The 16,944-nt window shown below is 29.7% G+C and overlaps 1 protein-coding gene across 1 annotated transcript in view; it reads right to left on the bottom strand.

The window, feature by feature from the left end:
• The window catches only part of LOC106457147 (ATP-binding cassette sub-family F member 1-like), a 66,164-nt gene that overhangs the window by 20,161 nt on the left and 29,059 nt on the right, over positions 1-16,944 (bottom strand). Inside the window, exons 8-12 of the mRNA XM_013916537.2 lie at positions 15,372-15,455; positions 10,250-10,374; positions 7,788-7,900; positions 2,031-2,205; positions 876-950 (exon numbers count right to left, since the gene is read on the bottom strand). Coding sequence (XP_013771991.1) covers positions 876-950; positions 2,031-2,205; positions 7,788-7,900; positions 10,250-10,374; positions 15,372-15,455 — 572 coding nt within the window. The remainder of the gene's footprint in view (positions 1-875; positions 951-2,030; positions 2,206-7,787; positions 7,901-10,249; positions 10,375-15,371; positions 15,456-16,944) is intronic.

Genomic DNA, 16,944 nt, shown 5'->3' on the forward strand with positions numbered 1-16,944 from the left:
TTATTTAATTAAATAATGCACTAAAGAACATAGACTAATAACATGCAAAAAGCAGACAAATTATCCTAACTCTCAAAATGTTTATGGCTTTCTAACTACACAACAAGAGCAGTTACAAATTCATCCAAGCTAGTTGTTAATTTTCTCGTGGGAATGAAGCTTGAACTCCGAGTGAAATTGAAATTCAGAACAAAATGTTATGCAGTACATCATCTGATAGTTGAAAACATTGACTTTCTGTTGGTTATAAGTAATATGTAATTAAACGTAACAGAGAACTATTAACAAAGCCTGAAATATAGGATGTGACAGGTAGGTGTGGCACAAGGGGTGTGATTTTCTATTTATAGCTGTGTAACCAAACAAAACCGAAAGCTCTAAAAATTATGGTTCCTTGGAGCAGTTACAGATCTATGGAGAGTAATTTATATTAAATTTCATACTATTTCAAGGGGTGGTGGATAGAATAGATAAGACAAGATACATGGAGAAAATATGTCATCATTGTCACAGTAGGGGAAGTTCAGGATTTTGTTTAATACTTCCTTATAGAATAAAGAACTGAAAACATATATACTATTAAAATATGGATTATTAGCAGTGTTTATGCGATATTAATTGGTATAACAAACAAAAAGTACTTTAATAAAATTTTAAATGTAAGACACAAACTTTCTGTCATGCACAGTAAAGAATACCCAGGATGAAAGAGTTAACTACTCATTACAGTTATATAATTCAGTTGGAAAACAGAATTCTTGGGTAAATAGACAATTACCCAAGAAAGTTTCTGTATTTTACATAAATCAAGAACTAAATATTTTGTAAATAATGTAAAAATTAGATATTCAAAGATATTTATGCATTAAACATACCTCTTGAAGACATGTCAATACCAAAGTCAACATTTTTGAAAAGGTATGGTTGGCCATCATATCCAAAATCTACAGCTATAAAAGCATTAATAAAAATGAACCAAAAATTATAATGTGTTGTTATGAAACTATTCACCACACAGAGTTTAATCTGAAAGACTATCTAGAAATAAAATCACACAAGAAAGCATATTTTTATTCCCCTTTTAATACCTACTATTTTTTTTAATATCCACATAATGATTTAAGAATAAATTAGTAAATATATACTGGTTGGGAAAAGAATAACACATATATTTCTACATTGTATCTTTCTAAGTACTGTTGCCATAGCACCTATGAGTCATGAACAGCTTCATCACAGAAGCCTGTTTGAACATGCATAAGCCACATAACAAAAAGGCCTCAATTATATGCTTGTTATTAGTAAAATGTTTTAAAAGTTCTCAACTGTATGCTTGTTGTTGGTAAAATGTGAATTTATACTTATCCCAACAGACCTTCAGAAAAGATAATGAAAATTAATCTTTTAACTTATAGTCATGTGATCTTTTCGTTGAAATTAACACTTACAGAACTTCATTTTTCATTTCACAATTTTTCAACTGTATTTTTAATCTGCATTTTGTAATCTTTTTTTCTGAACACCCATTAGTTTTAATAGCATAAATTCAATTTTCCTTCTTCTTTCACTAACAATTTATATATTGTTTATGTAAAAATTGTAATTTTCCACACATTTTGCAACTCAACCTTCATATTCTGTACAAGTTTTTTTTAGCTTACTATATGATGAAGAATGTTGAAACCTTAACTTTTGAAAAGTTTCTACCAATTTGTTGTTTACTAATTTATTTCTGTCTGTATCATCTGCACTGCTAACTACATATTCTTGTTTTTTGTAAAAACAAATGAACCCAATTAAGTTTATAAAGAAATCATGACCATAGAGATTTGTATAAATACAATGATGAAGTCAAGTTATGATAGTAGTATATAACAGGTGGTAATGGGTATATAGACTTCACAAACATAAATGACACACTATCAAAGACCATAAATTAAAATAAACATAGAAGAAATAAACAAAATACACAATTTCCATTATAAATGTTCAATGGATAGTAATGATGCACAAAAAGTATTCAAACTTACAATGAAGACCAAGAATGGGGGGACTTAAAGGTGGAGGACTTGGAAAGCTGAATTTAACAATGTAATCCTTGGGTTTCTTAAGTAGCTCTGTTGGGCCATTATCATCAGCATTAGACTGGAGCTTTTGTTTGTTTTTTTGCTGTTTTCTTGTCAAAACATCTTTTGTAGCTTTTTCCTGTAGACAATATACAAAGATCATTGTGGCACAGCATCAGCATTTTAACAATCAAGTTCTAAACAGATCAATCAACAAAGAACTTTGCCCTTACATAAACTGAAAGCTACACATCTGTCCTAAATCAAGTGTAACTGCTCAAGATTGCTAAATTTACTTATTTCATGGTCAAATCAAGTTACCATGAACACTAACTGGGATTATTGAAGCAATTGTAAAGAGAAAAATGTAGTGGGCAGTAAAAAATGAAATATTATTTAGCTTTATAATACTAATAGAAACAAAAAATGGTGTCATAAAATAAGTTATGTGGTTAGCAAAATACTTAACAATAACTTACACTGATGGAACTGATTAATGAGCTTTTGTTGGCTAAAGAATGTTTTAAAAAGGATTATATACAGTTCTGCATACACTCGTGTCACTTTTCTTGGGGCAAGTGCATGAAGATAACTAGTTTTTATGTCATGTAAATAGAGTTATATTGTACTATTTCTTTAGTTTTATTAATAGCACCGGCTGAAATGTTTAACATACACACAAGTTTAACTATTTTTCAAACATAAAGAAGTATTTTATATTCAACTAACTAATAACACATTTAACCAACCTAATAAAAGAGGAATACAATCCACAAAACATTTAAAAGATAATTGGAATTTATTATACTGTAGCTATTAAAGAAATAAAAACCACTGTTATAATGAATAACACACACACACAAGCCTTCAGTTTTATATGTTTACATTACACAAGTTTTTGAAATGATGTACTACTACTACTGGGGTTACATTTCTAGATATCTGGTGAACACCTTTACCTAAAAATTTAACAGAATAACAACAACAACTGCAATAAATTAAATATATCTAAATAAAAATCAACATGTTGTAATTGGTGCTAAGAATACAAAGTAAACATATTATTGCAGATAGCTCAGATAAGCAAGTATCAAGTTTCATGTCAAGGTAAATTGGTAAACAGGGATGTCATGTTGAAGCTAGTCAGGAAATAATTGTTACTAGAAGAAGACTTAATTCAAGTTCAACAGTGATCCCCAAGTTTTACACTTTAAACTCATCAACTGTGGCTTAAAAAATTCTATAGTTCATAGTCAGAAAATTATGGTTTGATAATGAACTTATACTTTAACATTGACAAAAACAACTATTTACTAGTAAACTCAACTTGGACTCTTACAACCTCTGAAATAATATTTTCTTTACCCTTCTAAAATGTTATACAGTTCTATTCATAGATAACCTGTATCAATTCAATGAACATGTCACTACCAAAGTAAAAAACTTTTTTTTTCCTCTTCACCTTTTAGACCTGAAGAAATAACAGCCTAAAAACATCTCCAGACCTGCCAACATTAAATTCTGAAAAAGAGTAATTCATACCGGGACAAGGGAAAAATAGTGAAAAATGTACATGGAAATGGTGTTGCTACAAAGGTTATGCAATTGTTATTCTCAAAAAACTATATTAACAACATACAGACTATTTTTTCTCTATAGTGAATAGATTAATAAAAAATGAAAAAGTTTTTCATGCACAAAAATCTGTTACTGAAATATAAAAAAATTTCATTTTAGAATGATCCTTCAGATTGAAAAAACTTCCATGAAATTCATGTAGATATTATATAATTAATTAATTTTGAACGAGTTAGTGGTCTTAAGACCGATGTCAGATGAAAGTTTTAATGAAATAATGCTATCACCCACTCTTAAATCATACAAGTTACATGGCTTACACAAAAATAACACAATCAGCCAATACTATAATCATATCTGATATTTTTATAGTAAGTACATAACCTGTTACTAAAATAGAATAATCACTTAACAGTATGTCAGTATGACCATAAGCTGTCAAGTAATTATTATATTAAATCATGTGCTTACTATAAGAAAGAAATGTAAGTTAATTACTTTAAAATATGTGATATCACTGTCTAATGATAACAATTATCCTTTTTATATTTGATTTTCAGCCCAAGAGCCAATCAACACATGATTTTCTAGTTACGAAACAATAAGTGTTTTGTAGGTTCTAAAATTATTTATTAATGCACAGAAATAACTAAATGATTGTTAGATATGTGTGACTGTTCAACTTAAGTTTAATACGAAAGTATTATTTAGTTTATATAATGCAAGCGTTAAAGTAACTTATTTTTAGAAGTGATAGTTATGTCAATTGTGTTTATGTCACTGTTTACGAATCATTTGTTGTGTCATTCAGTTGTTGTTAATTGACATCATGTTACTCAAACCATCTGAATATTTCTTGTTGCATCATGCCTCATAGTGTGTAGAAAGTTCGAAGCCTCGAGTCTTGCTATAAATACGTGTACAAATGTAGTTCAAGTAAGAGATAAAGTTAGTTAAAAAAAAAGAGAGATAGATCTATATTAGGTGATTGTGAGTTTAGCCATAAAAGTGTATAGTGGCAACTTTTAAAGTGTAATAATCATAGAAAGTATTGTAATAACAGACTAGAGAAAAATAAATAATCTTGTCAATTGGGTTTCAAGTAACTAAACAAACTTGTGTGGACATTTGATGTAAAAGATAATTATTTAAAGCTTTGGATACAACTGTGGTAATCAACAGTGTAATGACCATTCATATACAAGTTTGATTTGTTTTACAATATTATTTTAAAACATGTGGACTGTGTTCCATTTGTTTATTGTTGAAATTCATAGCCAACAAGTTACCAACACCTACTGTAAAGAATCATGGTCCTATAAAAATTTGACAATGATAAAGTAGTCACAGAAAAGGACAAGTTATGAATGAGAATATGAAAAACAAGACAAATAAAAAAAGTAAAATATGTTACAGTTCCCACTAACAAAGCTAATTGTAATTTTAGCTATATTTATAAAAAGTTTTATGCATCAATTTATGTTAAATGAAATCAATAGTACATAAACATTTAAACTTATTAATCAATCCAAATATAGGATAATTAATAATGTCATTAAAGCTTATAAAAAACTTTACTTTAAGCCAAATTATTTTGTAGATTTACCTTTTCTGTATGCTATTCCTAAACTCCATAAATCTCTGATTAAATTTAGATATATTTCTAGTTCAATAAAAATAATTATTAAACAACCAGCCATTTTATTAAATAAATTACTTAACATTATATTTGGTAAAATTAAAAATGTAAATATTAATAATAATATAATAAAATAATCAACCATTTTAGAATACTTAAATAATTGTGACCAAGCAAAAAATTTTCAAACATTTAATTTTACCACACTGTATACCATAATTCCATTGAAAGATTTAATTTCTGTTATGAATTCATTACTAAAATAGTTCTGTTATCCTTTCATTGTACTGGAAGAAAGAAAATTTAGCTCCAAAAATATAAAAGATATATTAAGTTTCTGCATTTATAATAATTATGTCTTTTTTCAATAACTAGGTATTTAAACAAGTAATAGGAGTATTAATGGGAGCTAACTAATCTACTTGTATTGAAAATTTATATCTTTATTTCTATGAGAATAGGTTTATTGAAAATTGCATAAACTCAGACATTTTTGCCTTAATTTACAGGAATATAGATGATTTAATTAGTTTAAATAATCCTGAGATAAATAATTTTATTAATGCTATTTATCCGATAGAATTAGAAATTGAAAATACTTCAATTTCCAATGTAGATGCACATTGTTTGAAATTAGAATGATTGATAATGATATCAATCTAAAAATTAAAAAAAACAATATTTTTATTTTCCAACATATGGCTTACCCTTTCTTATTAGTAATGTGCCATATTCTTCTGTTATAAGTATTATAACTTCACAATTATTCAGACTTTGTAAAATTGTAAAATTTGTAATAAATTACAATATTTTATTATTAATGTAGAAATATTAATGCAAAGATTAATATTCAGTGGATTTAATAAAGAAACTCTGAATAATATAAGAATGTATTAAATAAATATAAAGAAGTAAACATTAAGGAGATTTTACTGGTAGTTTCCAATAAGTATTTTTAGTTTTAATAAGGTCATTTAAACAACTTGGCACTACTTTTAAGCAGATGAATACCTTATTGCATATAAAGGCTTGTGTAGAGTTTGAAAATTGGTAGTTACAGTGGACTTAACTGGGTGGTTTGGTTGGGATTTTATACGAGTATAATTTTTCTACTGTGCCACTAATTAGCAATTTACTAGTACAATGGGGGCTGGAATGACAACCTCAGGAGGTAAGTTTATCTTACTTACCCCCAAAGCACATCTTCTCACTGAAGTATCACACATATTTTTAAAACTTTATTCTGAATAATGTATCCACAATTGTCTGCAGGCAGTGAAGGGTAATATAGATGTGTGATGTTGTGGCTTGAGCACACACATCTCGCTCTCCTAATTTCTACTTCTTTTGATATATTTTTTTTCAATTTCATCATGTGAGACTGGTGAACGGAGGTTAAGACTAATAGACAATGTATTCCCATAGCAATATGGGTCCTACTTCCGCAGTCACCTCTGAAAACCAGGGCACATTTTATATCCAGTATTGTAGCCTGTACCCTGGGGATCCTCTTGATTTGTGCAGAATCTTTGATTTGATTTTTGTTTGGCTTGTTTTTGTTCATTTGGATGTTATTTATCACAGGTTTGGACATGCTGTTTGAGTATTGCTTGACTGTTTGAGTATTGATACATATATCTTATATATATATATATATATATATAAGATTATATTTGTATGTATGTAACACTGTTCTTAAAAAATAAATGAATGAAACTTAAAAAAATGGCAATGTTTAATTTTGAAAAACTAGTTCACATAAAACTTAATTTGTGTTAAGTAGCTTTTAACGATAGCTGTCCAAATGTTTTTTCTTTTGGTGTTTTTATCATAAACTAACACAATCGGTTTAGTACTACATAACGTGTTTTGTTTTGCAATGAAACTAAACATTTTATTGTATACCTGTTTCACCTACTGTATACCTAATTTTTGGATGCACATGTGCACATGTACATCACTGTCACCTCCATATTTAGGATAAGTTTATTACATGACAATATTTATATGCTAAAGTGGAGAACTGTCAGCATCTTTTAAATAAAATTTTCTTCTAGCTTTTCTTAAATTTTGTATAGCAGTTTTAAAGTTACAAAATTACAATACACAAATTGCAAACTGCCAGAATGTTTTGATAAGAATAAATTAGTTATAGATATTAATAAAAGTAAAGAAATCAAAGCACATCTTCTCAATGAAGTATTAAACATATTTTTAAAACTTATTCTGAATTATGTATTCACAGAAATACAAAACATTTATTGCTACACTTTAAGCTGTAGGTATATTACAAGAGTAACATTCAATCCCTAAGCATGTATAGTGGGTGGTAGGGTGCTATTGATCGGCTACTTTCCCTATCATAAAAACAATTTTGTTGATGTCAGAAGCACTGGCAAAATAATTTAATATGTATTAAACACAAACTTTTTAATGTATTTGCTTATTCATTACTTTTAATACCAAATACTCACATGACTCAAATGATAAAAAAATTAACTTACAGCTTGTTTACTGGATTTTCCTGAAGCTTTCATTTCTTTAAGCTTTTTTTCCTGTTTTTCATATTCCTTGATCATTTCTTTTCTTTTCTGTACATACATTTTCTTGAACTGACCTAAAATATTCAAATGTCTCACATATTTATGTATATGTATGTATGTATAAAAAAGAAAGAAGCAAAAATATTCAGGTAATAAAAGAAAGAAATTAGATTTTTGGAGATAAATCATAAAAATTTCAGTTTAATTTCATATTTTCTTGATGATATATATAAGGATGCAAAAATTTTCAGGAAATATGAATGATTTTTGTACCGAATGGGTCATACATAAATGTAAAAGGAATAACATGTTTATGATAAGTGGCAGCAGAAGTGTGTTGGTTGAAGTGAGTTAGACAAATGTCATTGAAATCTGTAAGTTATCCAAATTGTTGGCATTAAAAGTATTAATATGATTTAAGCTAGGCAATCTATAAAAAAACTGAATTTGAATATTTATCACACGCAGATTCTCTTTATTGTGATTAAGAAGAGTAGCCAAGTTTTTGAAAAAATAAAGCACCTCAATTTTGGTTATTACTGTAAAACCTACGTAATCTGGAGAATTGTGATTTGACAATGTTTAACTTGTTGTTTGGAGGATAACTAAAGTGGAAATGTAAGTAACTGTGTGTGCCCATTGGTGATATAAAAAAGTTGTGAGATGGTTACTGTTAGTCACAGTAATATATATATATATATATATATCAAGAAATTAGATGGACTGGTATGAACTAGAAGACATGTATTGGAATGACAGGTACAAGGATTTATCGTACTGAAGAAAAAGGTCAAGGTTATCATTAGTGTATGTTGCTATGCCAAAAATAAAGTCTCTGAATGTCTAATTACTTTATTTTAATACCTTTGCATTTTCATGCTTCTTATGAGATTTAAATATCACAGCTCTTCCTAAGAAAATGTATAATAGCCTTTGTAAACTATCCACATTACTATCCAATTCAACTGTTTTAGTTCTGGTCTCCTTTTCAAGGCTGTTGTATCTTAATACCAGGTACTACACAGTCACACATATTTTCTTCATATTTGTTGAAATTTAAGCCTTAAGCCCTAGAAGTTTTAAGATGAAGTTCATCTACATAATATTTCAGACAATGATTTCTCAACTGTCAACCCTCCCTTGTTGCAATAGAAATTTTGGTGGTTATCAATAAGTTTTGCTGTTAGCAAACAGTCTTCAAGGAACATAAATCCCACAACAGGAGACATAAATATGTATTTAACATTTTCAAGCTACTTATGAACAGAACGATCCACAAAAAGAAGTACTAGAATTGTCTGGCTATGTACTTTCTTTGCCAGTTGAAGCACAAGTCATAAGTTATCTTCTGATTGATTTCCTGTGGTGCTGATTTGTTTATTTTAACATAAATATGCAATAGCAAGTACTGCTTATGCCCTAAACAACTAGGAAAGATTTAGTCATAAACATTACAGACTTAACAAAAAAGTATGAATGACATGAAGTAAACTTGCGACAACTTTGTTTTGATTTGTTTGTTTGAAGTTAAGAACAAAGTTACACAATGGAATATCTGTGCTCTGCCCACCACGGGTATTGAAACCCAGTTTCTAGCATTGTAAGTCCAGAAACATACTGCTGTGCCACTGGGGAGCTGTTGTTTTGGAGTATATTCATTTGGTATTATATTTTCAGATTATCCCTATGTTAAGATATGATTTTTTAAATTTAAATGATGCCTAGGTGACCAATGAGAAGATAAAATGACTTCAACAAGCAAATAAACAAAACTGCAGTTTCCTAGACTTGTAAGATATTTTTTCCAATCCTGTATAAATTTAATAATTCTAAAACAATTAACAAATATTTCTAAACCATAAACTTGATAAATAATATTCCCAATTTAGAGGATGTGTAAGAACCATTAATTGACATTTGCTCACTGACAGTTTGCTTTCTCTCTCACACCTAATGATACAACACTTTTTTTTATTATATACCAGATGCATATGACACGTGATTTTAACAATGAGACAAAATATTTAAAAATAAAATAATTTCAAATATGATATTCAAAGCAAGCTCTGTATTCATGGTTCTGAAAAGAGAATACTGGAAAAATATTGTAAACAAATAGCAATAATATTTGTGATAAATATCAAATTACACAGATCTCTTTTCATACTTCTTTTAAGTTCTCCATAACTGAGGGAATATGGAATAATACATTCAGTCTAATGGGAAAATTTGGATTTCAGATCAAAGCACTTCTTATACAAAAAAACTAAAAAACAAATAACTGAGAAAATACAATGTAGTAATCTCTCTCTCCTATATCCTAAAGACACAGTGGCTTATCAGCTAAAAAAAATTAAATTCTATGATACTTGCTTTTTTACTATATGTTACTAGTATGCAATGTTCAGAAGTTTTATACTTACTAAAGTTTCCTCTGTAATAAAAAAGTTTCTGGTTGTCAAGGTGAATAACATCTGTACAAATATTGTCTAAGAAACTTTGGTCATGAGAAACAACTAACAAAGTCTTCTTCCAAACCTGCAGATAGCTGTAAGACAGAAGAAAATAATATATAAAAAGGGGTTAAATATCATCCTCAGTTTGTCTTAACAGTATTAAAGAGTTTTAAAAAGTTATAACAAGTATAAAAAAATAATTTACCTGAAAATCCTCCTTTTTCAATAACACACTGACTCTCTGTTGGTAACATTCAAATTAACTCAGTGGTTTATCTCAAGTGGAAATCTCAAATTCAAATGACAGTCGAGACAGGATATTTTTTATAACTTGTCATGTTTAGAAAAAGATACCACAATATTAGGAAAAACTACAATAGCATGATGGATTATATTAGGGACTTCAATTGTTTCTTAACATAGCACTTGAGTATAATATGGAAGTCTCAATTTCAAATATCAGACGAATAGGGAGTTTATGATAATATTTTCATCCTTATTTTTTTTATACATTTATTATCATATTTACAACATGCTCTTTGAATATTTGAAAAAATATGAATACAATTTTAGATTATATAAGGAATAATATCATATTACATAATAAACACAGTGACTGTATGCGTCAAAAAGAACTTACATTTTTTTTTCAACCAACAGATTGTGTTACATTATTATTGATGTTTTTCACTTTAGGTAAGAGTATTTTTAAAATTCACTCAAGCAACTAATAAGCATTTTTTATGAAAAGATATATTTGTGAATTTACCCTTTACCATAAAATTTATTGCCTTTGCCATCTCAATTAATAAATGGTAGGGTCATACATTTAACCATGTAGGAATATTTATTTGAGAGCCAGTTTTTTACATGGTTCAAACAATAAGGCTTTATCAAGAAAATTTGAACATAAAAATACATGCAAGTTAAAAGTCTACTAAACAGCCTCTTACAAAAGATGACCAAAAACACACAAAAAAGGTTGTTTTCATGAAATACCAGAAAAGCAATAACCATTGTTGATATGTTTAACTATAAAATAACTAATTTTTAGAAAACATGTTCATAAAACATTTATTTAGATTCAATTTTCAGAAGAACAATTAATTGGCATTTACTATCATATGATAGGCAGTCAGCCGGATACATAACAAACACCATTCACTGCATGTGTCAAACACAAATATCTTTTCAACTTAACCCCATCACAACGGACATCTTTTACTGTGCATGTCACAAGATTTTAGTGACATTCAAAATGTTATTAATCTATTTTTTACTTATGTTATACCAATTTGTATAGCAAATGACACATTTTCTTTAGGCATCTTCTCTTCCCTATTTTATCCACCACCCCTCCACTAAGTATGAAATTCAACATAAATTACTCACTATAAAATCGTCATTGCTCAGCCAAACTGTAATTTTTATAGCCTTCAATTTCGTTTGGTTACAGAGCCATCAAATAGAAAATCAGACCCCTCTTGCCACAACCACCTGTCACATTTTCTCTTCCAGAATTTGTTAAAGTTCTTTTTTATGTTTAATTATATATTATCTATAACCAATAGAAAGCCAAGGTTTTCATCTATCAAATGACATATTATATAATGTTGTTTTCTGAAAAGAGAATTGTCAATTTCACTGTTAGAACAAGCTTTGTTCCCATGGGAAAGATAACGACTAGCTTGGATGATTTTGTAACTGTTCTTGTTGCATAGTTAGAAAGCCAGAAAAATTGCAATAGTTAGGGGAGATTGTCTACTTTTCCATGTTATTATTATAGGTTTTTTGTCACATTATTTAACTGAATAAAAATTATTTAGTGCATTACTACCATTAGTATAAAAAAAGTAGTATAAAAATCAGTGGCTGATTTTTCCAAGCCGGTTCCCATGGCTGTGGTTTCGCTAGATAGTAGATAGGGACAATGGGAATCTCGTTAATCCATTCATGCACGTCACTAATTAGATGACGAGGCATTTGGATACCTTAAGAGAGTCATTGCACATATACACCAGTGTATGTCTATCTCAAACACAGCTTAAATATATTTCAACCTAATACATTGCACTACAGTATATTACTGATGTTTCTCAGTAAAATTATTAAGCTTATTTTATGAAAAGTTATACAATATACCTTTGTGCACTTGCCTTTCACCCTCAAATTATTGTTTGTCTTTGCCATCACAATTACTAAATCACAGGTTCAGACATTTGATCGTATGGGAATATTTCTTTGAGAACCAGTTTTTTGCATGGTTCAATTTATAGGGGTTTATCAAGATGCAGATCTGAACATAACATTAAAATATATACAAGACAAAATTCTAATCAATCAAGGAATTTGTTTATTTTTTGAAGTTAAGCACAAAGCTACACAATGGGCTCTTCTCACCACAGGTATCAAAACTTGGCTTCTAGCATTGTGAGTCCGTAGACGTACCACTGTGAAGCCAATCAAGGAATACTTATAGGAGATATACAGAAAAAATGATTTGTGAAATACTAGAAAAAGGATAAACATTTTCAAAAAAAAATAAAATCAGAATTTACAATCATATGATGGGCATTAGGCTAGTATATAACATAATTAAGTTTAAGCTTTAGGCTTCAATTTTGTTTTAATACTTGAATGGATACATTCCAACTTTCTAAAATTATTTTGTAACTCTCTCATTTATTAATTTTAAATATTTTCTTTGACCCTTGAGCATTCAGAACTGAATCTTAAGTTATTAAAGAAACTTATAATCTATTATATTGAATATAGAATAATTTTTGACAATAATTGTCTGCTGCTCATCAATTAAGAAGTCTGCCACTGAATTAAAATAAGATTTCTAACAAGGGCATACACAAACATGTAAAACTAAATACATCTTTACAAGTTCTAGAAATACTCCTAAAAACACACAAAAAACTAGACAAACTGAATAGGAAAAAACCAAAAGAGGTAGAAACCAGAAAGGGTTTTCAGTTTTTGAAACTCTTGAAAATTTGAATTATGGTTTATGTTTACATGCAGTACTGGGACAAGTCTTCATATCATCATCATGTTGTATAGCATACACATTCTCAGTTTGCCCCTAAAGAAGAAAGGTCCACCTTTCAGAAGCATTTGGGTTACAGAGGGTTTTTTATTCATTTCTATCAAGACTTCTTGAATTTACGCGTTTTTCTAATATCATGAGTGCACTAATGTGCAAAAATTATAGATCACCATTGCGTTTCCTGTGCAAAAGGTGTTCAGGATGAGATATAGTAAAAATACCAATCTAAAACCCTCATCTATTTTTATACCTTCCCCTTCCAAATAATGTACTTGGTTTAAATTTATTCAAAAATTAGATCTAAGAATCTTAGAACTGATGAAAGTCATGTTTCTAATAACTGAAGCACATAGCCTTTAGATTTAATGCTGTGGCTACAAAACTAATGTCCAACATTTAAACTTCTCCTATGAAAGTATGAACAATTTTTTTTCTGGCTTTGAGTTTTTATTTGCTTTTATGAAATATAAATAAAATTCTTTATTCTGTGCCTCAAACATGGCTACTGCTCTTTCAAATACGAAATATGGCTCCAAGATGCCCAGTTTCTGAAGCAGTAAGACATAGAATAGCTTTGTTTAAAGAAGGATACAGTCAGTTTCACATTTCTGCAAAAACAAAATGTATCATATACTGGAGTTCAAAAAATAATCAAAAGATACAACCAAACTGATATCACTGATAACAAAAAACATGCCTGGAAAAACACTTAAGTTTGTCAGAGCAGATGCTGAATACCTTAGGCTTACTTCACTAAGAGACAGACATAACTATAGTAGATGCCTTAGTGCTGAATTTCAAAGAAACCAAAGGTTTTAAAGCTGACCCTCCCACAATGTGACAAGAACAACTTCAAAGGAGCACTGCACCAAGAAAATCTTTGTTCTAGAAAGGCAACAAAGAGAAGACATTTGAATTTATAAAAATCCAAAAAAATTGGACAAAATATATGTGAAGAAGAATACTTTGTTCTGGTGATTCTGATAAGTCAGTTTTGAATTCATGGAACCAATAGATGTCAGTATATCACTGCATGTATGGTAACAGTTTAAAAGAAAATTAGCCTTCAGTTGTGAAGAATGATGGATAAACCATCAAAGTATGGGCTGTTTGTGATCTCTCTTGTACTGATAGAATCCCAAAATTTGCCTAATATAAAGCAAGTATTCATTCACTAAGCTGTTCCTCCTGAAAGTTGTTTAGAGATAAATTTAATTTTCCAGCAAGATAATGATCCCAAATAGGTAAAATATTGTTATTTTTATTAGCATCAACTTCGTTACAACACACACAATCACTTCTTTTAGACTAACATCTATTGCTGCCAAATTAAAAAGAACAGTTGTAAGCTTGAAACAAAAAATTTAGTTATAGACATATACATGAAAATATATTGATATCTCACTAAATGGAGAAGTTTGGGAGTTGAAACTATAAATTTGACCTTAGGTTTATTTATAGATTGTGTTTACATTACTTACAAAGTGTAGATGCTATACTACTGAAGTAATAAAAATTAAAGGAGAGAAATCAGAGCACTCACATGTCACTATGAAGACTGATAATTTTTTTTAGATATTTTCGTTTGAAATTAGAAAATTTGAACTTAAGTAATATAAAAACTTGCATTATAAACTACATTCTGATATTACTTTTACTGATGTAAGTTAACAATAAAGATGTTAATTATATTTCAAATGTACATGTAAAAAATCTTTGTGTGCAAAAGAAAACTCATTAGTAAAGTATAAGGCTCTCTAGAGTCCAGATATTACATATATAGAATACTTTTATGACCATATTGGAGGGGTTAATTTAAAAGGTAAGATATTATTTCAGTTATGATTAAATGACCAAGCTTTTCAAAATAAAATAAGGACATATCACATCAAACTCATATCAGAACCTATTGTCCAATGTTCTCTTCTTTGACTAATCCAAATATTAACAGTACAAACAAAAATTGTTAAGGGCTGTGATGACACTGGCAGACCTGTTAACTTATTGACAACACTTGTGAAAAGAAAAACTTACTTGTCCAACCAAATAACAGCATTCAGATCTAAATGGTTTGTAGGTTCATCAAGTAGTAGTAGCGTTGGTTCCATGAATAAAGCCCTGTTGAATGAAACATTAGTAAATGATACTTATTTTAACAAAATTTTCTTTTGTATTTGTTCCTAAGTTCTTAACAATCTTATGAAAAAGCATATGAGCTAAAACATGAGTACTGAAAAAAAAAATAATATATATATATATATATATATATATATACAAATAAGTAATAATTCAACACTGATTGACTAAATTATAGTTGCAATAATCAGGTTTAGTAATATTAGCATAATTTCACTATTACAGTCAAAAGTTATAATTTTCCTATACTGAAAATGTATTTCCGATAGTTACTTACCTCCCTATATATGCAAACTTTTTCTTTATGCATGCCACAAGCCTTCTGCTTCCTATTATTGGAATTGAAAAATTCCAGCATGTCTCATGTAAATCATTATGTGTTACCTCTCCATCAATAGGAGCATGACATGCTCACGTGACTCCCTCTATACTCATCTACCAAACTATCATGTTGAAGTCTGGCAGAAGATTTAAGCTCTGGAGGTAAGTGGGGATAGAAGGATGGGAAGTGTGAGAGAAGGTAAGTACCTATTTGAAATACATGTTTAGTATAGGAAAATTATAACTTCTGATACAGTACTTACCTCCCTCACAAAATTAGCTAAAATCCCTCATTCAATAGAAGGAAGGACCAGTGCAATGAAATTATAGAAGTATCCTCCAAAAGTGCCTGAAGGATACCCTTGGAAAGGAGAGTCAGATCTGAAGATCAGATGAGGGGAACTGCACCACTTTTGAACCAGGTATACTCTTTGCCTCTCTGTGAAATGTGGAGAAGGACAGAAAAGGAGAGGACCACATCTAAGTAGAAAAGAACTGTGTCAGGATCGTGATCTGACCCATATAAAATAAATATAACTCAACCCCTGAGGTGTAGAGTGGCTAGGGCACGACAGACCATACTCAGTAAGTCAACTACATCCAATCCCATCTGACATCCAAGAAAGTGTAGGATGAGGATCATACTGCCTTCACCTCAAACTCAAGAGACTGGAAAATTGAGAATCATGCTGTCTAGCAGGTAAGACACAAGTATTAGCACCGAGCCATCGATCCAAGGACTCTACATCCAGTATCGAAAGGATGTCTATTGCATGCAATCAACTCCCCTAACCGGAAAACATCCCAGTAAAAAAGATCCAACATCCAAAAGCATAGATCTCTCGACTGGATGCCCCTTTGGTGATTGATATGTGCCACCACCTTAGAATTATCAGAATGTACCATCACCAGAATCCACTGGGTAGTCACTGGTACTGTTGGTGACGTGAGGTGCGTTGTCGAAAAAAAGGGCAAGAAGAGGCATCCTGAAAAGAAGGGAAAGGTAAGAGTTGGGAAGAAGGGGAAGCAAGGGAAACATTAATAGTTGGCATATGAGGCTCTGACTGAGACAAACGTGCAATAATGTTGGTAAGGGAGATTGCTGTTGGATAAATGCCATCCATGGCTCTGGTGTTTGGGGATTTGGTCA

The sequence above is a fragment of the Limulus polyphemus genome, unplaced genomic scaffold (genome assembly GCF_000517525.1).
Source record: "Limulus polyphemus unplaced genomic scaffold, Limulus_polyphemus-2.1.2 Scaffold14, whole genome shotgun sequence".
Classification (NCBI taxonomy): Eukaryota; Metazoa; Arthropoda; class Merostomata; order Xiphosura; family Limulidae; genus Limulus; species Limulus polyphemus.